The following is a 23,615-nucleotide window of genomic DNA, read 5'->3' on the forward strand; positions in this document are numbered from 1 at the left end:
TCTGCCTTTAGTAGAATTAAATTAAAGTCACCCTAAACTATACGCAGAAGTCAAAGGAGCAACGAAAAAGTCTTTTGCGACTTCAGGCAGTTTTTTGTTCCTATGGAACACTTTCGATTTTTTAATTTCCATATACATATCTATTCCGAGTAGATATCCGAAGTGTCAATTGTCGTTATACCTTACAGAAGATCACGACGAGCTACTTTTTCAATTTGTGATTTGCTATTTTGAATTTTTTCTACAAATTGACGCTGTTATAATTTATACCCATTCCGAAAGGCATATGCGACGCGGGTTAGGGGGTCAGAATATACCCGCGGTAGGTATGCCTGTCGTAAGAGGCGACTAAAATACCAGATTCAAGGGGCTGTGTAGTGCAACCCTTCAGGTTGCCAGCGCAATATATAGCTTCTCCAAACCCAATTGTCAACCTCACCTATCCGTGGCGAGTCCTGTTTCACTAACAGACGAGGCTCTGGCGACCCTAAGCTCCTCATGGAACTTGGGGTTGGGGAGGGAGGGGATGGCCTGAAGGTTTAATGTGGCCACATAAATCGTTCCCGAGATGGTCGGGCTAGCACCTTAATGGTGCTGTGGTACCGGAGCGTACCGGATATGTATCCGGCTAAGGACAATCACATCGATAACACTACCCAAAGCCTTCGGGTAGCAACCTTATCGCTACAACAACAACAACAACATGAATTTTTGCCTATACGTACATACATATATACAATCGGTTAAGATAACGAAAATATCAAAACTTAATAAAGAGCTTTTATTTTCAATTAATATCTTTAGTCCACTGTCGCCTCATTGACCTTGTTAGTTCTCAAATTAATGTATACTAGTATCGCCTGTGGTCGAAATTCGACCAACTTGTATTTTTTTAGCTCAGTCTATGCATCCAGTATTGGGGGAAGAGCAATATTGCGTTAATAGTTAAGCAGCGAGTGGAAATATAGCAAACTGGTCTAACTTACTTAAATTTTTCATTAAAATTTTGAATTTCATCTAAGACGTTGTACTTTTTGATTGTATTTTCTTAAATTTTCTACAAACTTTGCAAATGTAATTATAACGTTTTGGTATGGAGCTCCTTAAACAAAAATATTAAAAGTATGTAAAATCAAATTTAATTATTTAATTTGAAATTTACATAGAGTTATGGTGAAATTACTTGAAATTGAATTGAAAAATAGCTTTTTCCACAACACCCGGGAGGTCCCCGTTGGCGCGCTACCGAAGTTAGTTTTGGATGCTCGGTTCCCCAGTAGGCCGATATCACCCATATACAAATATCGCCCATTTACTTCACCCGTTAGGTATGCAAATACATATGTAAGTGTGACACAAAACGAAAATTTCGAATTTTTTCGTATTTGGTATAAAATTATGGCATTTTTTTCATTTTTCGTAACTTTCGATATCGAAAAAGTGGGCGTGGTCATAGTCGGATTTCGGCCATTTTTTACACCAATACAAAGTGAGTTCAGATAAGTACGTGAACTGAGTTTAGTAAATATATATCGATTTTTGCTCAAGTTATCGTGATAACGGCCGAGCGTAAGGACAGACGGTCGACTGTGTATAAAAACTGGGCGTGGCTTCAACTGATTTCGCCCTTTTTCAGAGAAAACAGTTATCGTCCGATAATCTAAGCCCATGACGAATTTCACAAGGATTGGTTAATTTTTGTTCGACTTATGGCATTAAAAGTATTCTAGACAAATTAAATGAAAAAGGGCGGAGCAACGCCCATTTTGAAATTTTCTTTTATTTTTGTATTTTATTGCACCATATCATTACTGGAGTCGAATGTTGACATAATTTACTTATATACTGTAAAGATATTAAATTTTTTGTTAAAATTTGACTTTAAAAATGTTTTTTTTTAAGTGGGCGTGGTTGTTCTGCGATTTTGCTAATTTTTATTAAGCGTAGATATAGTAATAGGAGTAACGTTCCTGCCAAATTTCATCATGATATCTTCAACGACTGCCAAACTACAGCTTGCAAAACTTTTAAATTACCTTCTTTTAAAAGTGGGCGGTGCCACGCCCGTAGTCCAAAATTTTACCAATTTTCTATTCTGCGTCATATGTTCAACTCACTTACCAAGTTTCATCGCTTTATCCGTCTTTGGTAATGAATTGCCGCACTTTTTCGGTTTTTCGAAATTTTCGATATCGAAAAAGTGGGCGTGGTTATAGTCCGATATCGTTCATTTTAAATAGCGATCTGAGATGAGTGCCCACGAACCTACATACCAAATTTCATCAAGATACCTTAAAATTTACTTAAGTTATCGTGTTAACGGACAGACGGACGGGCGGACGGACGGACGGACATGGCTCAATCAAATTTTTTTCGATACTGATTACTTTGATATGTGGAAGTCTATATCTATCTCGATTCCTTCATACCTGTACAACCAACCGTTATCCAATCAAAATTAATATACTCTGTGAGCTCTGCTCAACTGAGTATAATAAATATAGTGGGTAATATTCTGCCTATGCAATACGCCCGCTATGATGCCGGTTGCCGTTTTGACCTAAAATCAGAAACGTTTTTGGGACGTTTTTTTCGTTTAATATACAACGTGAAATTTTCCGATTCAGTCAAGTTGCATTTAAATAATAATAAACTAAGTTGAAATAAAAGAATATAAAATAAATTAGCATAAAAGACAAAATAAAATTTTTAATGTTATTTTGTAGAAATTTTTTTTTTTGTGTTCATTATAAGACATACTTTATCTAAAATGAGGATTAAATCTGCAAATGCAAAAACATTTTCGGGAAAATTTCCCATTAATTGTTATAAATAAATTTAGTTAGTTTCATCAAAAGTTAACTCAATATTTGTGACTTCATGTTTTTTGGAAAGCAACTAAAATAAACACAAGTAAGGAGGGCCAAGTTCGGGTGTAACCGAACATTACATACTCAGCTGAGAGCTTTGGAGACAAAATAAGGGAAAATCACCATTTAGGAAAATGAACCTAGGGTAACCATGGAATGTGTTTGTATGAAGGTATTAAAGAGTATTTTAAGAGGGAGTGGGCTATAGTTCTATAGGTGGACGCCATTTAGGGATATCGCCATAAAAGTGGACCAGGGTTGACTCTAGAATTTGTTTGTACGATATGGGTATCAAATGAAAGGTGTTAATGAGTATTTTAAAAGGGAGTGCGCCTTAGTTCTATAGGTGGACGCCTTTTCGAGGTATCGCCATAAAGGTGGACCAGGGGTGACTCTAGAATTTGTTTGTACGATATGGGTATCAAATGAAAGGTGTTAATGATTTTTTTAAAAGGGCGTGGGCCTTAGTTCTATAGGTGGACGCCTTTTCGAGATAGCGCCATAAAGGTGGACCAGGGGTGACTCCAGAATGCGTTTGTACGATATGAGTATCAAATGGAAGGTATTAAAGAGTGTTTTAAAAGCGAGTGGGCCATAATTCTATAGGTGGACGCCATTTTGGGATATCGCCATAAAGGTGGGCCAGGGGTGACTCTGGAATGTGTTTGTACGTTATCGGTATCAAATTAAAGATATTAATGAGGGTTTTAAAAGGGGGTGGCCCTTAGTTGTATATGTGAAGGCGTTTTCGAGATATTGACCAAAATGTGGACCAGGGTGACCCAGAACATCATCTGTCGGGTACCGCTAATTTATTTATATATGTAAAACCTCGAACAGTATTCCTTCCAAGATTCGAAAGGCTTTTGATTTCGCCTTGCAGAACTTTTTCATTTTCTTCTACTACCATATGGTAGGTGTCACACCCATTTTACAAAGTTTTTTCTAAAGTTATATTTTGCGTCAGTAAACTGATCCAATTACCATGTTTCATCCCTTTTTTCATATTTGATATAGAATTATGGCATTTTTTTCATTTTTCGTAATTTTCGATATCGAAAAAGTGGGCGTGGTCATAGTCCGATTTCGGCCATTTTTATACCAAGATAAAGTGAGTTCAGATAAGTACGCGAACTAAGTTCAGTAAAGATATATCGAATTTTGCTCAAGTTGTCGTGTTAACGGCTGAGTGGAAGGACAGACGGTCGACTGTGTATAAAAACTGGGCGTGGCTTCAACCGATATCGCCCATTTTCACAGGAAACAGTTAGCGTCATAGAAGCTATGCCCCTAACTTATTTCAGAAGGATTGGTAAATTTTTGTTCAACTTATGGAATTAAAAGTATTCTAGACAAACTAAATTAAAAAGGGTGGAGCCATACCCATTTTAAAATTTTCTTCTATTTTTGTATTTTGTTGCACCATATCATTACTGGAGTTGAATGTTGGCATAATTTACTTATGATGAATTTCATATCAAATCCAATATGCGTTGAACCCGACCCCCTCAAAATTTGATGAAATTTTGCATGGGGTTACATCTTACCCACCCAAACACAACCTCATTTTTAGAAATTGCATTTTCGAAAAATTGTGGGCGTGGCAAGGTATCGAAATATCCGAAAATATTAGAAAAATGACGATAATAGGTATTTTAAAGTGTGATTACTTAAAGTGTGATTACCGATTTCAAAGATCTTCATACCATTAGAAAGGTATTGAAATAAGCTTTCAAAGAAATACACTGTAAAAATTTTTAGTACACTAAAAGAAAATTTTTTTTTTAAATAAAATTTAAAACTGAAAAAACACTTCAAAGATCAAGCGATTTTGAAAAATAAAATTTTATTTTAGAAACGTCTATTTAATATATATAACAATCTGTTTTCAAAGGTGATTTTAATACCTTTCTAACGGTATAAAAAATTTTGAAATCGGTTGATTAGTTTACGCGTGATATCAAAATATCAGAAAGTAACCAAGAGATGTATTTACTTAAATAAATTAAAAAAAAAGAAAAAAAAAAAACACCCTTCTAGTTTTCAGATATGTTATATATATTAAATCTACCTTTCTAAAAAAAATTTTTTTTTTAATCGCTTGGTCTTTGAAGTGTTTTCCCAGTTTGAAAAAAAAAATTTTGAAAAAAATTAAAAAAATTTTTTTCTTTCAGTGTAATGTAGAATCTTTACAGTATATGTTTTCAAAGGTGATTTTAATACCTTTCTAACGGTATAAAAATTTTTCAAATTGGTTGATTAATTTACGCGTGATATCCAAATATGAGAAAGTAACCAAGAGATGCATTTACTTAAAAAAATTAAAAAAAAAACCCCATTTTAGTTTTCAGATATGTTATGTATATTAAATAGACCTTACTAAAATAAAATTTTATTTTTCAAAATCGCTTGATCTTTGAAGTGTTTTTTCAGTTTTAAATTTAATTTAAAAAACAATTTTTTTTTCAGTGTACTAAAAATTTTTACAGTGTATTTTTTTGAAAGCTTATTTCAATACCTTTCTAATGGTATGAAGATCTTTGAAATCGGTAAAGCCATTCCGTAGTAATCATACTTTAAAAGTACCTATTATCGTCATTTTTCTAATATTTTCGGATATTTCGATACCTTGCCACGCCCACAATTTCTAAAAATGAGGTTGTGTTTGGGTGGGTAAGATGTAACCCCATGCAAAATTTGATCAAATTCTGAGGGGGTCGGGTTCAAAATGTACGTTTTTTTCAGCCTTTGATATGAAATTCATCTTATATACAGTAAAGATATGTAGCATGCAACGTTTTGTAGTAAGCACAGTGTATGCAAAAAGGAAGGAGCGGGTGCACGTCTTTAAATCCCGCTCTTGCTCGTCGGCTAACGGGGTGGAGTTCTTGTTCCTACCTTTCGCTGTCAGCTCACACTATAGCACAATTATTTTATTTAATGTGCCAAAAAAAAGAGATACCTAAAGGAAAACGGAAACCTACATTGGCTTACATGTCTTGATGTCGCACCGGTTTCAGTATGGGATGCGTTGCATGGTGTTGTTGCAACATTCGCCCTCCCAACCATGATTTCCGCATGATAACCAAAAAAACATGGAAATCCATAAAAATTACCACACTCAACTACTATCAGGCTAGGGAATCAAAAATAAAAAGTTTAAAGAGTCATGTTAAATTTTACAAAATTTATTAGATAAACCATAATAACCTTAAACTTATTCATAAACCAAAACTTTCACCGAAACTGAATGTTCTTAATATGAAAATTGTCCAACATGCTTTTGGAAATAGCCATAGTAATTAATGTTATCTCAAAAAAATTTAAATTTACAAATATTTAGAAGCGTTTTATAAAATCAGAATTTTCCGTTTAAGAAAAGTATTTAACTAACCACTAGTCGTAATAGTAAATATATTTCGTTGCTACATTAGCATTTTAACCAGAACGAATTTTGATTTGCTTAAATTTATACATTTCAGTTTGTTTTTCCAAATGATTTCATTAAGTTTAATTTTATAATTTCGAGTACATCAAAAGGTAAATATTTATGAGATGAACAATCAACAATAATTTTAAATGTTTTAGGTTATTTTAGCATTAAATTTTAAAGTGAAGAAAATAAAAAGAGTTTCGTTTTTTTCTCTAATGCTTTAATAGGTCTTACTTTGCATCATCAAAAATCCCGAATAAAAGTTAAATAAATTTTGGTACTGTTTTAATGCACGAATATGGCAAAACCACTTGTATCATAGTTAGAAACCTCACCGAAAGAGAAATGCATATTTTAATATCCAGTCGCTCACCAACAAAAAAAATTGGGAGAAATAACAAAAACAATACAAACTCACCGCTTACGCTCCAACGTTGAAAGATCTTTCAGCAGAGGACCTGGAACTAAAATGATGACTGAAATCGAAATACATGGTTATTGTTGTTGTTTTTGATTAACAATTTTCTTCATTAGCACTTATTTATTTCCCTTTCCTTTCGCAGGTTCAAAATGATATATGTCACTCAACATTGAAGTGAGATTATAACAAACGCATGCAATTTATATAGCATCCGAAAAATCGCATGCGATAAATTTCGCAATTAGAACTCTTTCGCATTTATAATAATGAAAAGCTTACTAATTGGGTACACTAACACATTAAATATTTAAATTTTCAACTTCCACACTAATTAAAAAGAAAACCACTAACTTCTAACTTTTAGCAAAGCTTCAAAAATTATTTTAATTCTTTCTCTATTGGAGCAAAACAAAACACTAAAATATGTATATGCAAGTATGCATATATTAATTTACAATTTAGGTATACATATTTTATTTAGGTATATGTACATCTACTATTTCTGCTTCTTCTTTTTCAAGCTAGAAAAGCTATAGGCACTCACTCTTTATGTACATATGTACATATATATGAATATGATTAAATATATGTACACGTTTTATGATATTTTTAAGATTTTTTTCTTTATACACATTTTTAAGAAGAATTTATTTTATGCAAATTTCTCAATTTTATCAGAAACAGACAAAGGAATTTCAGAAAACTGAAGTAAATTTTAGATAACTTGTATCTTAGAAAAATTTAAAAAAAGTCCAAAAACTATATGAAATTCTGACATTTAACTTCACTGTCTTATGCATAACTAAAAAAAGTTTCCGGCAGCCAAATGCTTGACGGTAGGTAGAAAACGCTGCCAAAGCTCGTCCTCTGAAGTGATGATAGTGATGATGATTGCATCCTGGTTTCGGGAACCTTTTCCCTTTAAAGATGTAAAATGGATGTCGTAGGTTTAGAACTTTATTAAATATGCGCGTTCATAAAATTTTTTTTTTTATCGCAATTATCGCAAATATTTTCAGCGAATTAAAACGACTTTAAAATTTTAATAAAAGATTGAGCACGTGAGTCACACTTTAGACTCTATAATTTTTCGAAACGTTAGAAAAATGATGTTCATTGTCTGCTTGTCCAAAACCAAAGAGATCGAACTACCGCAATGATAACCTCAGCTAAGCCGCTATTTGCGGAAATTTTCCAATGTCTTAATTCTTATGCTTAATCATCGCCAGTGGCGCGATTTTCATGGAAATTAAAAAACACGTCAAGATAAATGTCAGGGTAAGCACTAGTATTGTGCAAACAATAATATTGGATACATAAAATAAAAATGTACTGACTTAGCCGACAACAAAACCAGAATTTCGAATTTTTCGATATAAATGAAATCCAAATTCGGTACTTCTTATTCGAATTTCGTAATAATTAGATACATTAGTTTTATATATATTAGCATATATGTATAAGTAAACAATTATTAATATGGTAGAATAACCTATTTGTAGTAAATATATATAAGTAGTATAGTAATAATTGATAAAAATAGCATAGCAATAGTAGATAGAAAAATCTGTAGATAAAGGTATACTAAACGTCCAAAAAAAATGTATTAATAGCAAGTTTGTGTGGCTTAGGTCTTACAGAAATAAATTAGCAATGAAACTAAACTGTTCCTTATGAGCTAGGAATGATTATTTGGCTACAAGCGCCACTACAGATATTCAATTTTTTGTTAAAATTTGACTTTTAAAAAATTTTTTTTTAAAAAGTGGGCGTGTTCTCCATCTGATTTTGCTAATTTTTATTTAGTACATATATAGTAATAGTCGTAACGTTCCTGCCAAATTTCATCATGATATCTTCAACGACTGCCAAATTACAGCTTCCAAAACTTTTAAATTACCTTCTTTTAAAAGTGGGCGGTGCCACGCCCATTGTCCAAAATTTTACTAATTTTCTATTCTGCATCACAAGGTCAACCCACCTACCAAGCTTCATCACTTTATCCATCTTTGGTAATGAATTATCGCACTTTCTCGGTTTTTCGAAATTTTCTATATCGAAAAAGTGGGCGTGATTGTCGTCCGATTTCATTCATTTTAAATAGCGATCTGAGATGAGAGCCCAGGAACCTACATACCTAATTTCATCAAGATAGCTCAAAATTTACTCAAGTTATCGTGTTTACGGACGGACGGACGGACGGACATGGCTAAATGAATTTATTTTTTCGCCCAGATCATTTTGTATATAGAAGTCTTTGTCTATCTGGATTAGTTTATGCCGTTACGGATTACCGTTATGCGAACAAATTTAATATACCCTGTGAGCTCTGCTCAGCTGAGTATAAACAAAGAATCTGTTAAATAAAGACCTATGTATTTACGTGTAAGTGAAATTTACCACAAAAATTGGGCCGGTCAAAAATTAATTCTATTTAAGATTTTTTGTACGCTACAAATTATTTTGAAACATTTTTTTAAGATTTTGGTAGAGGCCACTATAGGTAAGTGGCAACAATGGGAAACCATGTTTAATTCTTTCACCGTCTGGCACGTACGCATATGTGTGTAGGTGAAACATTGGCAGCGATTTAGTTTAGCACCCCCCCATTTTGGGGTTTAACTTGGTATCAAATGAAAGAGAGAGTTCTCCCGATCACAAATATACATATTTTAAAGTGCGTAAACTTATAATTTAAAAGTTATTTGCTGTTAAAGTTTGCAAATTTCTATACAACTTTTATATGTGTATACGTATATATATTTTATGACATTACAAATCTGTGCTGCCACATCTAAAAAACGGAAAAAGTGCAGAATCGAAAAATAAATCATAAAAATACCTTTCATCTGATGTATATATATCTTTAACTTTTCTAGTCTTTATTTACCAAAAATTTGAAAAAGCTCTTTTTTGCATTCGTGAACGAGCTGATATTACCTTATAACTCTTATGTTTATTGTTATGTTAGCCGATCCAACACCGGCTGCGCCATGCACAGTAATTCTGCGCAGAACACCTTCGGCCGCCTACGCGGAAAGGTCTTTCAACTTTTTAAAATGAGTAGTAAAAATATATATTTTCCTTTTTCTTTATTAACTGAAAGGTGGTAAGGTAATATTTATATTTGTTTTTTTTTGTTTATGTGGCAGCACAGCTTTGTAATGTCATCAATAAAATATATATATATATATAAATGTGCATGTTGCTACAAAAGCGCGATTGATTTAATAAAAACATTTATAATAAGTAAAAACAATGCAAAAATGAAATGTGAAATATACAAAAATGCAATTTAAGTTTATCGTTGCCAATTTATATAGATATGTATGTGGATTAAGGTTTTGAAAGATGTGTAAATTGTAATTTAAAGTGCTATAGAAATTTGCTAAATTTGCAAACTTTAACAACAAATAACTTTTAAATTATAAGTTTGCGCACTTTAAAATATATATATTTGTGATCGGGACAACTCCCTCTTTCATTTGATACCAAGTTTTACCCCGAACTCGGGGGGTGCTATTCTAAAATTTTCCCGAAACATTTTGTAGTCGCTTTTCGAATTTCAAATTCTGTGGGGTTACATGATATGTTGGTGTGTGTTTTAGAGCACTTACATACTTGGTCCTACAGCTGGCGCGCTTTTGTGCACGACAGTAAAATTCGATATTTGGAGTGATTGTTCGAATTTACAAAAAACTTTTTCTATTAATTATAAACAAATAGAGTAATATTTGTTAACAAAAATAAGCCTATGCACTGCGGCTGATCCATTTTATATGATTTTACGTATGGTAAGTATGCGAAACAGCCTGTAAATTGATTGTATGGAAATTTTGTTAGCGTATTAATATATAGATATATGTATATACATATATGCACGTCTACGTTCCCTAGAAGTACCCTGCAAAATCGCGAGTACTCCATGCATGCATGTATGGAGTACTCGCTATGGACCAAGCGAGTGCTCCAAAATTAACCACAATTCATACAAAAAATATGGTCCAATTAACATTGCGATGTCCTAGCACTGGACAATATACTCCAGCTCCGCATTACATCAGAGTAATCCATGAAGTACCCACAGTCCAATAAACATCGTGTAGTGATTACAATCGTTAAAAACGAACAATGATCGGCTTACAACATGTTCGTGTAGAAATATGAGTTGGTCCATCGCTGCATTACAGTGGAGTAGAATGGTAAGTACTGCAGTGGACCACATGGTCCAACGATTTTTGCAGGGTAACGCTTATATTTTTACTAACACACTCACACATTTCATTGTTATCGGTGATCATCCCTGCAAAAATCGCGAGTACTCCATGCATGCATGTATGGAGTAATCGCCATGGACCAACCGAGTACTCCAAAATTAACCACAATTCATACAAAAAATATGGTCCAATTAACATTGCGATGTCCTAGCACTGGACAATATACTCCAGCTCCGCATTACATCAGAGTAATCCATGAAGTACCCACAGTCCAATAAACATCGTGTAGTGATTACAACCGGTAAAAACGAGCAATGATCGGCTTACAATATGTTCGTGTAGAAACATGAGTTGGTCCATTGCTGCATTACAGTGGAGTATAATGGTAAGTACTCCAGTGGACCACATGATCCAAAGACTTTTGCAGGGCTATGGACCAAGCGAGTGCTCTAAAATTAACCACAATTCATACAAAAAATATGGTCCAATTAACATTGCGATGTCCTAGGACCGGACCATATACTCCAGCTCCGCATTGCATCAGAGTAATTCATGGAGTACCCACAGTCCAATAAACATCGTGTAGTGATTACAATCGTTAAAAACGAGCAATGATCGGCTTACAACATGTTCGTGTAGAAATATGAGTTGGTCCATCGCTGCATTACAGTGGAGTAGAATGGTAAGTACTCCAGTGGACCACATGGTCCAACGATTTTTGCAGGGTAACGCTTATATTTTTACTAACACACTCACACATTTCATTGTTATTGGTGATCATCCCTGCAAAAATCGCGAGTACTCCATGCATGCATGTATGGAGTACTCGCCATGGACCAACCGAGTACTCCAAAATTAACCACAATTCATACAAAAAATATGGTCCAATTAACATTGCGATGTCCTAGCACTGGACCATATACTCCAGCTCCGCATTACATCAGAGTAATCCATGGAGTGCCCACAGTCCAATAAATATCGTGTAGTGATTACAACCGTTAAAAACGAGCAATGGTCGGCTTACAATATGTTCGTGTAGAAACATGAGTTGGTCCATTGATGCATTACAGTGGAGTATAATGGTAAGTACTCCAGTGGACCACATGATCCAAAGATTTTTGCAGGGATATACCGACGTAAATAGTGATACCAAAATTTATGTGTAAAGTAAAAAACTATCGTTAGTACACAAAACCATCGATATTTTTTGATATTTTTGAAAAAACTATCGATAGTCTTTTATAATTTCAAAAAAATAAACTATACTGTTACAGTATCGATAGCGAAGCTGGGAGAGAGTGACCCGTGTCTCCCTGTTCAGTTGTTCAGTTCAGCATTTTTTACGCCCCTTTATGTTGAGCTTTTTAACCTCAGGTGATGTTCAGGGGTCATAATAAGACATCCTGTGACAGTTCTGAGAGCAGTATTGTGGCAGCCCTGCAGTCTTTTCCAATGCGTGTTTTTTAAATCAGACGACCAAACCGACGTACGCGTATCATGTGAGAGGCCGGCCAACTGATTTGTAAGTTGTTAGCAACGTTTCTTTATCCTTTCCTCTATTTCCTTTAATTCTCCTAGATTTTGAGGTTTCGCTCAGAAAATTTCCCGACGCCTTTTTAGACAATGGGAAGTTGGAAGCCTTCAATATCTTGGGGTAGTGTGCCGTGGTTGACAGTGTCAAAAGCTTTTAAAAAGTCAAGTGCCACGAACACCGTTCTATAATGGGGGTTTTCTAGTACAATGCGTAATTTGCCATGCTGATGGCTTTATAGCCGAAGATTTGCGGTGAAATGAGGAAGCAGCGCTGTTTTCAACGTCTTCACAACTCGTGAAAGGAATGCTACTATTCACCTTCGTTATCTGATTTTCAAGGCTTTTGTAGTGGTATTATCTTTGCCATCTCCCGTTGTTCTCACCAAAACGTTTTAGCATCGGCATGGCTATTACGTCTGGGCATACTGATTTGGAACGTTGGGCCTTTTTAATAGCTTTTTATCACTCGCGCATTTCTGCGAGTACAATACCTTATCGTTGTATCTTGTCGGATTTGAGAAGGATTTGACGGTTGGTCACAATTTGCAGAGACGTTACAGTTCCTTAGATGATCTCCCTTTTTGGCACAGCGGCACTATAACCATGTAGGGATTTCTAATATGACGATCTATAGTGTCGAGCCGTCTCATCAAGTAACGTTCTCTTGCTAACGCTTTAAAACGGATTTATATGAGCATTTTTGTGTCTGCTGTAAAATTTTGAAATCAGGACCTGCATTACTAATAATAAACGATTCAATTGCATGTTTGAGAGAATATCTTAATAATTAATGTTGTACGTACTTAATGTCATATAATAATCAAATCATAATCATTACTTTGCAATAACAACTAACTATCATGGTTAGTTGTTGTTCCTCTGACTCTACGTAATTAACAAAAAATCTGTTCTAACGAACCGCCGCTATCGTTATTTCATTCATATAAGCAAATTAAAGAAGGATGTGCTATGGGAAATATAAATGAACAAAGCAGAAGGCGGCTGCCGTGGTATGGTGGTGGCGTGCTCCGCCTACCACACCGCGGGTTCTGGGTTGAAGTCCCGGACAAACCAACATGGAAAATTTAGTAAAATGTTTTTTCAATTAGAAAAAAGCTTTTCCAAGTTGGATCGCCCCTCGGCAGTTGTTTGGCAAACACTCCGAGTGTACTTCTGCCTTTAAAAGTAGGTAAAAAAAGGAGCACTACGCAAATTGGAAGAGAAGCTCGGCTTAAATCCCCTCGGAGGTTACTGGTGCCAAGTATTTTAGAAGGCATTTCGGAAAAGGTTATATACCGCAAGACGTGGTGTTGGTCGGATATGTTCGTCAACAGTCCGAACATCACAGTAGTGTGGGTTCAAAACCCACTCCCGGGAAAAAAGGCTTTGAAGAGACTTGCAAGTTAATTCGAAATCGCTGTCCCCTTTTCCGTCTTCATGACGCGTTGTTTAAATTTTTTCCCAAACATTTAATAAAATTTATAATTTTGATATTTATATTAGAACCGCCGAAGCAGCTCCTACCCAACAAACGGTAACATGTGCGTTTGGGTCCCGATTCTAATCGGTGTGGCATGTCGAACAAAGGTCAAAGTTCAAACTACCCTTTGAAGGCACAACATAACCATCTCCAAACGTAATACAATATAGTTACTGATTTTGGGTATTAGATAAAAAAATTGTTTTAACTCTTTGGTCCCTGTGCGACACATCTTGGCAACTTCCAATCGAGACCAAAATTTATGTCATATTTTAAATTAAAGCGTCATAGGTTAGGAAGATAAGATTTTAAAAATAAAAAATAGATACATTTTTTTAAGTACTTCCTTTATATAAATGGACCAAAAGACACGAAAACTGTTTCTTTAAACAAAGACATAATCTTGCCTTCGGGGGGTCCTGGAGTAGTTTCTTAGAGTCAAGAATCTAGCTCTACGGGAAGTTACTCAAAAAGTGGTCGCAAAATTCCACATGTTGTAAATGGACTCTCTAAATATTTCGATTCCTTATCCATATAGAAAACTCATTTATCCTAAATATTGTAACCTTACAGGGCCCAAAGCTTTGTTCCTGAAAGCTCGAAAGAAAAATTTCCAACTTCGGACAATATTTTGAATTTTCACAATCCCTGGAACACCTACTGAAAATTGTGTCCCAGTATGTTGCATTGTCATGGGGATTTGAAGTAAGTTTTTAGTTTCAAGAATCTAACTCAACGGGAAGCTACTCAATAGCGGTCGCAAGATTTCACTTTATAAATATCTCTATCTCGGTCCCATCTAGAAAACTATATTATCAAAGTTTCTGATCCCTGAGCAATCGGGAAGTGCCTTAAAACTCGATAGCAAAATTTCCAAGTTTGGACGCATTCTAGAGTTTTCTTGATCCCTGGAACACCTAGAAAAGTTTTATGTTCCTCATGTTGAATTGTCGATGTGTGTTTCAAGATGTGTGTTTCAGGTTTCAACACTCTAGCTCTCCGTAAACTTACTCAAAAATGGATTTCAAGATTCTTCAATTTTGTATGGAAATTGGCAAAAAAAAAAAAACATCAAACGAAACAAACGGCTGAACTTCGTAGCTCAGCCTAATCTTAAGTCCCTAAATTTGAAATTTGCCAATAGATTTGTGATCTGCTCCAGCCCAGCGCACAAATTAGTGACCACTTTTGGGAGGCTGGAGACAGCTTGTCTCAAAACAGATTTTCAAATTGTCTCTAATAGTGACTAGAGACGGCATACTGAATTCAGCCGTAAGGTAAAGGAAGTAACAAGATAGGTAACTAGAATTTTTTGAGTCCTCATAGCAAAAACTGAGCTTTGACGCCTTGTCACATCTTAACCATCTCCAATTCCGTCCAAAATGTGTATGTTCTGTCTATGACCATGGTATTGCCATTTGAAGATGTCTTTCTAAAAAAATAGGTAATTTCCTTATTTCAGGATCTCCCTATTGTGAATATGTTCATACACATACATATGCATATGTAAATTTTACAGTCGACGACATCAACTGAATCTCACACGACTGAATAAAAATTACCTTTTATGAAGCCCATTTGCACAGTGAGTGAAAGCTCTTTGAATTCTATATCGACAGGTTGACGTGCAGGTAAGTTGGAGAATGGTTCGTCATAGCTTTGTTCTGCCAATCCGTTACAATTATTACTGTTGTTACTTTTCTGGGGCAGATGTTGAGGCAGGCGTTGTTCCACATGAATATCAGTCGTTTGATGAACGGCATTAGTGGGAGGTGCCGATACAAATGTGTGCCCGTTATTTTGCAAACCATTCAGAGTAGTCAATGGTACTGTCGTTGAATTATATACAGGTACTGATCGTTGATCTATTATTTCAATACCCAATCCCAGCGCCGATGTAGACGCCGTTGAAGATGTTAGAAATTGTTCTCGTGCGGATAACATTTCTTTATATCAAATCACTTGAAATGAAACTCGCGATAGGTCCTGGCGATCAACGCCAACTTTGCAGCTGAAATAATTAAAAGTTACGTTGATTAACGACTTGATTTAATTATCAGTAAATGGCATATATATATATATATATGCAAATTAGGGTGGTTCCTATAAATCAAGCTATCCTTTCTAGCCTCATCCATTCAGACGGTAATACCTACATTAGTCAAAAACATAACATATAAATTTTTGTCCCAATGGGAGTGGTTTAAGGCCTGTTGCACAGTGGTCAAAGTTATGATCTCTCTATGAAAAACTTTAAATACATTTTTATTAATACCAAAAATCGATGATTAATGCCGTCCAAATAAGAGTGCGGGTATCTAAATTTTTTAATTGCTTATCGTTGTTACCTTGGCAAAACCATCATCGACCCACTGCAAAACCGTTAAAAAACAGGAGAGTTGAAAAACTTATTTTAAACCTTTCTCTAGGAGTTTTTTCATGACAGATTAAAAATTTTTTTTTAAATATGTTAGAACATGTTTTTCCCCCATTAGGCGCTTTATATATGTGAAAGGCTTTAAATGCAATTTTGGAGTCCAAATTCCATTTTACAATTGACATTCAATGGTGGTATTTGGGTGGTTTTGCAATTTGTCGATAGATGGTTTTGAAAAAGCATCGACGATAAGTGAACCCATTTTGAAAATGCGAATTTATTCGTGCATAAATATTTTCAAAATTGCAAACATGGAGATATAAAAGAATAGTAACTAGGCTCTGTTGATGCGCGCCTGTAAATATACCACACAATTTGGATCAGAAAACATGCTTTGTGGATTGCATTCCAAAAGCAATAGATATTTAGCATTGCATTCTCCAAAAAATTATATACGGCTTTGCATTTGCTACGTCATGGCAAATACGCAACCTCAAAAACCGTAGTTTATTTTTGTTGATGCGTTGCAAACATGTGATATAATCTCATTCGTACTGTACCCTTACACAGTTTCACTAGATAGTACATTTAAATTAAAATGGAATCCAGCAGTTCAGAGTTTGGTGCATTTGGTATTGCAAATGTTGCAATATGGTTATTTGATTTATAATGACCACCCTAATGCACATATACATACATATTAACTTAATTAATATAATAAATCAATTATTGATGGCAAAGTGCGATTGATTTTAAAAATAATGTTAACATTTCGAACTACATACATACATGTCTACATCAACTCAGCTACAAAATTATATGACAACCTTTAATTGAAACTGCAAAGCAAATAAGAAAACGTCGTAAGTATACGAGGTTTGTACTGTTTATGAGCTTTATGGAATAGGGTATTTGGGAATGTGAATGAATTGCCCTAATAGATCCCATGTAAGCTAATGGAAACCAATCCACTTTAAAACTTAGTAAAAGAGGGAAAGAAGAAAATTTTGTGTAGTAAAACTACCTACATATGTATGAAAAGCTGATCACAATAACTAAAAATAGTCGGCACTTTTACTTAAGAGTACTGTATGTTGATTCGCTGATTCTCATTCGTACTGTACCCTGACACAGATTCACTCAGGGATGCACCTTAACGTTAAGCTAATCGTTTATCAAAAAATTTCCACCGTTTCCATTGAAACACTTCGAAATATTACCGATAAAGAAATTATCAAGATAAATTGTATCTCGTTTTTAACCGAAACGAAAAGCTTTCGTTAACGTTAAAAACGTTAACAAAAACGTGATACTTTATGTTTGAATTGTGCTGGCAATGCTATAGCCATGGTGAAGCCGTAAGGTGGTAACAGCGAGCGGACATACACACACAAACTCCATGTAATTTGTTTGTGTAATTTGTTGGTGGTAATGTCAAAAATACTCTGAGAAATGTTCGTACTGTCAAAATTCATGAGAAAAGTTGTAATTAGCTTGGCTAAAGCTTTCACCTTTAATGACTCCGCCATCAATCAGCTTTGCCAGCATACATAGTTTGAAATTAATAATCAACATAAACGATTTGATTTCGTTTTGATATGGCAGAAAACGAAACAAAATCATTTTGTTAATTTGACATTCTTAACGTTAATAAACGAAACGAAATGACTTTATTTCGTTTATTAACGTTAATTATCGTAACGAAATGATATCGGTTCGTTGGTTAAGCATGCCTGGTTTCACTAGATAATACATTTAAATTTCTAGCAACTCAAGAAACAATTGTATTTTATCCAACCCACAACTGCATACATTTATTTAGTACCCTACAAATTTTGAGACTTTTTTGCATGTATTGTAACGCTGAATGATATTTTTATTTAAAGTTTTTTTTTTTGCGTTTTGAAAAAACTATAAAGTTGGGTCACTAGCACAGTTTCAAATTTTGTGAAGTTTTTCAGTCCCAAAAATATTTTACATTTTCGAATTAAACACATACATTTTCAAAAATCAAAAAAAATACCTTATTATTCCAATTTGATGTATTTTTTATTGCACTAACGTTTGGCAATGAAAATCCAAACTTTAAAAAATTCAAAAAACATCTGTCATCCATGAATTTAAAAAGCGCTTCATCCTCTAAATATTTTCCTTTCAAAAAATTACATGAAATATGTTTTTTAGGTTGCCATACCAGAAATAATGTAATTATTGAACAAATGATTGAGCATTTTTGAAGATTTAACTCAAATCTTCTGCGTTTCTAGATTAAATTTTGTATGATAAAACTTGCAAGACTTAACATTAAATCCTTTCAGATGCCTAAATCTCGAATAAAGCTCTAAGGAGAGATATGTCGGCTGCAAAGAAATAGCGTTTCTATAGAAATTGTCAGGAGGAGAAACAGTACAATAGCTGGTTAGAATCTGTGCCGGACGATCCATTCAAAGCATTTTGTAAGACGTGCAATGCTGCGTTTTCACTCTCGCTCAAACACATTTCATAGCTCGGATTACCGTTTAATATAAAAAAGACTGTTCACACCTCTGATAATAAATGTAGTATATCTTTATTTCTATTCTATTAATTTAGGTATAACACTCAGCTAATAATATCGCTTCTATATAATCTAAACTGATTTAGATCGCGACGCTTGAAAAACCTCTGTCCATCAACAACGCGGAGAAAGGGAAAATGAACAGTATTAGCATCGTTTTTTTGGCCAACTTGAGGGCAGTGCGCTGTCACAGCGCCGAGAAATAAATACTTGAAACCCTGGGATTTTTTTTTATTTCTGTGGGTAATTTCATAGAGTTTATCTGGCATCACTGCGCTGGAGTCCGCTCTGAAAAAATCCTCACCCTACTCTACATTTCTACTTGGATCGAATTTTTTCCAATCTGGCAACTTTAGGTATTCTGCGTTTCCATCCCATTCGATCAATGTTCGAATCTTTCGATTCTGCTTATTCTACATATCGATCGTACCTCCGTTTTCTCCGTTGCAAATTTGTTGACGTAGAAAATTTCATTTTGTGTTTTGCGCGCTTTTAAAATATAAAAATTTATAAAAAATGTAAGTTAAATGTTTGTTAATCACTGTAAAATAAATTTAAAATAAAATTTTTCAATTGGTTTGATTTTCTGGTGTTTTTTTTTTGTTTATTTTGATTGTTTGTAGGTCAAAAACAACAACACCCGGGCAATATGAGAAAATCGCCGAAATGTTGGAAAATAAGAGGGACACCGCCCAAGGATTTCAAAAGCGCCGAAAAGAAGAGGTACAAGCGTTTTGGGAGGAGGTAGCGAGTACAATAAATGCACTTGGTCCGCCAAGGAAGGATTCTACTGCCTGGAAAAATGTAAGAGATTACCGAGAATTTAATTGTTTGAAAATAAATGCAATGATTTATTGCAGGTGTGGATCGATTGGAAGTGCTACATCAAACGCAAGCTTTCTAGCAACAAAAAGGAAATGATGGGCACCAGTGGCGGTCAGTGTAGAATCCAACGCATAAGTCCACTTGAGGAGAAAGTGATTGGGCTAACTGGGCTGGAAACGTTAACAAGCGGTGTTCGAGGTGCGCAAGATTTCGGTGGAAGGGTAGCGGCTGAAAATGAACAGCTGTCTGAAATGGACATTTCCAACCGTTCCTTTTATGATAATCTACCTTCCACTAGCAGAGCAAGTAGCCAGCCCAGGGAAAGAAGAGCAGTAAAGGAGACCACTTCGTCCTAGCTGCAAGAACAATTATCCATTCAGAGTGAATTTTATACAAATGCCACGAAGTACCATGAAAATTCTTTGAATAAAATGGACAAAATGTGTACATATTTGCGGCGACCGAATCAATCGCTCGAAAGTTTGGCGGAGACTGCAGCGAAACAATTCAAAGAACAATAAAGACACAACAGAATTAAAGAGGAGCGCTGTTACAGCGAAAAAATGAAATAGAAATGAAGATGCTGCAAGTAGAGCATCCTGAATATGACGGAAATAATTAAGCTTAAAGAAAAAACAAATTCCTTTATTTTATTAATTTTTTATATTTGTAAAACGACTGAATAATCAAAAGACTGAAATATTTAAATATACATAACATATGCAATGAAATATTAACTAATTTTAATTGTTTAAATAGATGAAGAATCAATAAAGTTAAAATTTGAAAATTTATGAAAATAAATTTTTATCTTTATCTGTTTTGAAAAGAAGCAAGTATGTTATTACGTATACCATTCGCTATGGATGTATAATCCTCGTCGTTAGTGTCATGATCTTCTTCATAAGAACTCTTAAAGTTCAATTCATTGCCATCTAAATCTTCCACTCTATAATAAATACAAATGTTGTGGAGGGCACAAGCAACATTTATAATCTTGCTAACTTTTAAAGGTGAGTAATGCAGCTGTCTAGCACCCAATAAGCAACGGAAACGGTTCTTCAACATTCCAATCGTCCGCATGTTGTAATTGTTTTGTGGACTTCCTTCATGAACAGACCGATAAGGAGTCATTACCCAAGGTAGCAATGGATATCAAGCATCGCCTGTCAATAAAATTATTGATTTAAATAATTTTTTTTTTAAATCTTGTATTAATTTAAATTAAATGTACAATTATTTATATATATAGTAAAGCAATACCTAAGAGCCACGTATTTCTTTCACCTTCCTCATATCGCCGTTTCATGTACTCATTAATCTTGCTTAAACCCCATATGTGTGAGTCATGGTTGCATCCAGGATATCTGGCATCAATACTTCTTATTCTCATTTCGTTGTCACATACCTTAAAATTTTTCATAAAAGTAGGTAATTAATTTACGCAAAAATCTCCACTTCATTAACAAGTAAGGAAGGTTAAGTTCGGGTGTAACCGAACATTACATACTCAGTTGAGAGCTATGGTGACAACATAAGGGAAAATAACCATGTAGGAAAATGAACCTAGGGAAACCCTGGAATGTGTTTGTATGACATGTGTATCAAATGAAAGGCATAAAAGAGTATTTTATGAGGGAGTGGGCCATAGTTCTATAGGTGGACGCCATTTAGGGATATAGCCATAAACGTGGATCAAGTTTGACTCTAGAATACATTTGTACGATATGGGTGTTAATGAGTATTTTAAAAGGGAGTAATCCTTAGTTCCATAGGTGGACGCCGTTTCGAGATATCGCCACAAAGGTGGAACAGGGGTGACTCTAGAATGAGTTTGTACGATATGGGTATCAAATTAAAGGTACTAATGAGAGTTTTAAAAGGGAGTGGTGGTAGTTGTATATGTGAAGGCGTTTTCCAGATATCGACCAAAATGTGGACCAGGGTCACCCAGAACATCATCTGTTGGATACCGCTAATTTATTTATATATGTAATACCTGCCAAGATTTTAAGGGTTTTTATTTCGCCCTGCAGAACTTTTTCATTTTCTTCTACTTAATATGGTAGGTGTCACAACCATTTTATAAACTTTTTTCTAAAGTTATATTTCGCTTCAATAAAACAATCCAATTACCTTACCATGTTTCATCCCTTTTTTCGTATTTGGTATAGAATTATGGCATTTTTTTCATTTTTCGTAATTTTCGATATCGAAAAAGTGGGCGTGGTCATAGTCGGATTTCGTTCATTTTTCATACCAAGATAAAATGAGTTCAAGTAAGCACGTGAACTAAGTTCATTAAAGATATGTCGAATTTTGCTCAAGTTATCGTGTTAACGGCCATGCGGAAGGACAGACGGACGACTGTGTATAAAAACTGGGCGTGGTATCAACCGATTTCGCCCATTTTCACAGAAAAGAGTTAACGTCATAAAATCTATGCCCCTACCAAATTTCAAAAGGATTGTTTAATTTTTGTTCGACTTATGGCGTTAAAAGTATCCTAGACAAATTAAATGAAAAGGGCGGAGCCACGCCCATTTTGAAATTTTCTTTTATTTTTGTATTTTGTTGCACTATATCATTACTGGAGTTGAATGTTGACATAATTTACTTATATACTGTAAAGATATTAAATTTTTTGTTAAAATTTTACTTTAAACAAATTTTTTTTTAAAAGTGGGCGTGGTCCTTCTCCGATTTTGCTAATTTTTATTAAGCGTACATATAGTAATAGGAGTAACGTTCCTGCCAAATTTCATCATGATATCTTCAACGACTGCCAAATTGCAGCTTGCAAAAGTTTTAAATTACCTTCTTTTAAAAGTGGGCGGTGCCCGCCCATTGTCCAAAATTTTACTAATTTTCTATTTTGCGTTCAACTCATCTACCAAGTTTCGTCTTTTTATCTCTCTTTTGTAATGAATTATCGCAATTTTTCTGTTTTTCGAAATTTTCGATATCGAAAAAGTGGGCGTGGTTATAGTCCGATATCATTCATTTTAAATAGCGATCTGAGATGAGTGCTCAGGAACCTACATACCAAATTTCATCAAGATACCTCAAAATTTACTCAAGTTATCGTGTTAACGGGCGGACGGACGGACGGACATGGCTCAATCAAATTTTTTTTCGATCCTGATTATTTTGATATATGGAAGTCTATATCTATCTCGATTCCTTTATATATGTACAACCAACCGTTATCCAATCAAACTTAATATACTCTGTGAGCTCTGCTCAACTGAGTATAAAAATAATACTCACTATCATAGCATTGATACTATAAAATCCTTTTCTATTGTAGTACAGGAAATCTTCTTCACTTGGCCTAATTATTTTTATATATGTTCCGTCTACACACATAATAATCCCTGTAAATCCAGCCTTTGTATAGAATTCTTGCTTGGCCTGCAATTTTTCTTCCTCTATTAGCTAAAAATTAATCCATTCATGACAAAGCTTTCTTTGCATTACATTCAGAAAGTGCGACAATAACTTGGAAACGGTTGGCTGTCCCATTCCAACATTGTAATCTTTACCAACTCCGTGTTGATAACTACCTTCTGCGAAAAACCTTAGAGCGGCCACTACTTGGTTAAGCGGCGTAAAAATATCCAAAATATATTTAAAGGCATCTTTATTTAGCTTAAAGTTCTTCCTGAATCTAAAAAATAAAGCAAATATAAAAACATTGCACACTGGTAAACAAGATTCTCACAATTTGTGACGCATTGTCCTCCTCCTCCATCAATAAAACTGCTGCGATCGACTCCATTGTCTCTTTTTTTTAATTTTTTCACAATTTTTAGCTATTTTCACAATTTTTCATAAATATTTTTCTATTTTTGTGTTCTTGTCTCACACATTCCACGCAAAACAGCTGATTTCGAAAATTT

The 23,615-nt window shown here is 34.5% G+C and overlaps 1 protein-coding gene across 3 annotated transcripts in view; it reads right to left on the bottom strand.

Annotated features, from left to right (window-relative positions):
* The window catches only part of LOC137240004 (ATP-binding cassette sub-family G member 4), a 133,799-nt gene that overhangs the window by 51,413 nt on the left and 58,771 nt on the right, over positions 1-23,615 (bottom strand). For 2 of the 3 annotated variants that reach the window (XM_067765868.1, XM_067765869.1), the window contains exon 2: positions 15,517-15,965. The exons of the other annotated variant lie outside the window; for it this stretch is intronic. In XM_067765868.1, coding sequence (XP_067621969.1) covers positions 15,517-15,898 — 382 coding nt within the window. In that variant the 5' untranslated portion in view covers positions 15,899-15,965. The remainder of the gene's footprint in view (positions 1-15,516; positions 15,966-23,615) is intronic. 3 annotated transcript variants of the gene reach the window in all.

The sequence above is a fragment of the Eurosta solidaginis genome, chromosome 2 (assembly GCF_040869045.1).
Source record: "Eurosta solidaginis isolate ZX-2024a chromosome 2, ASM4086904v1, whole genome shotgun sequence".
Lineage (NCBI taxonomy): Eukaryota > Metazoa > Arthropoda > Insecta > Diptera > Tephritidae > Eurosta > Eurosta solidaginis.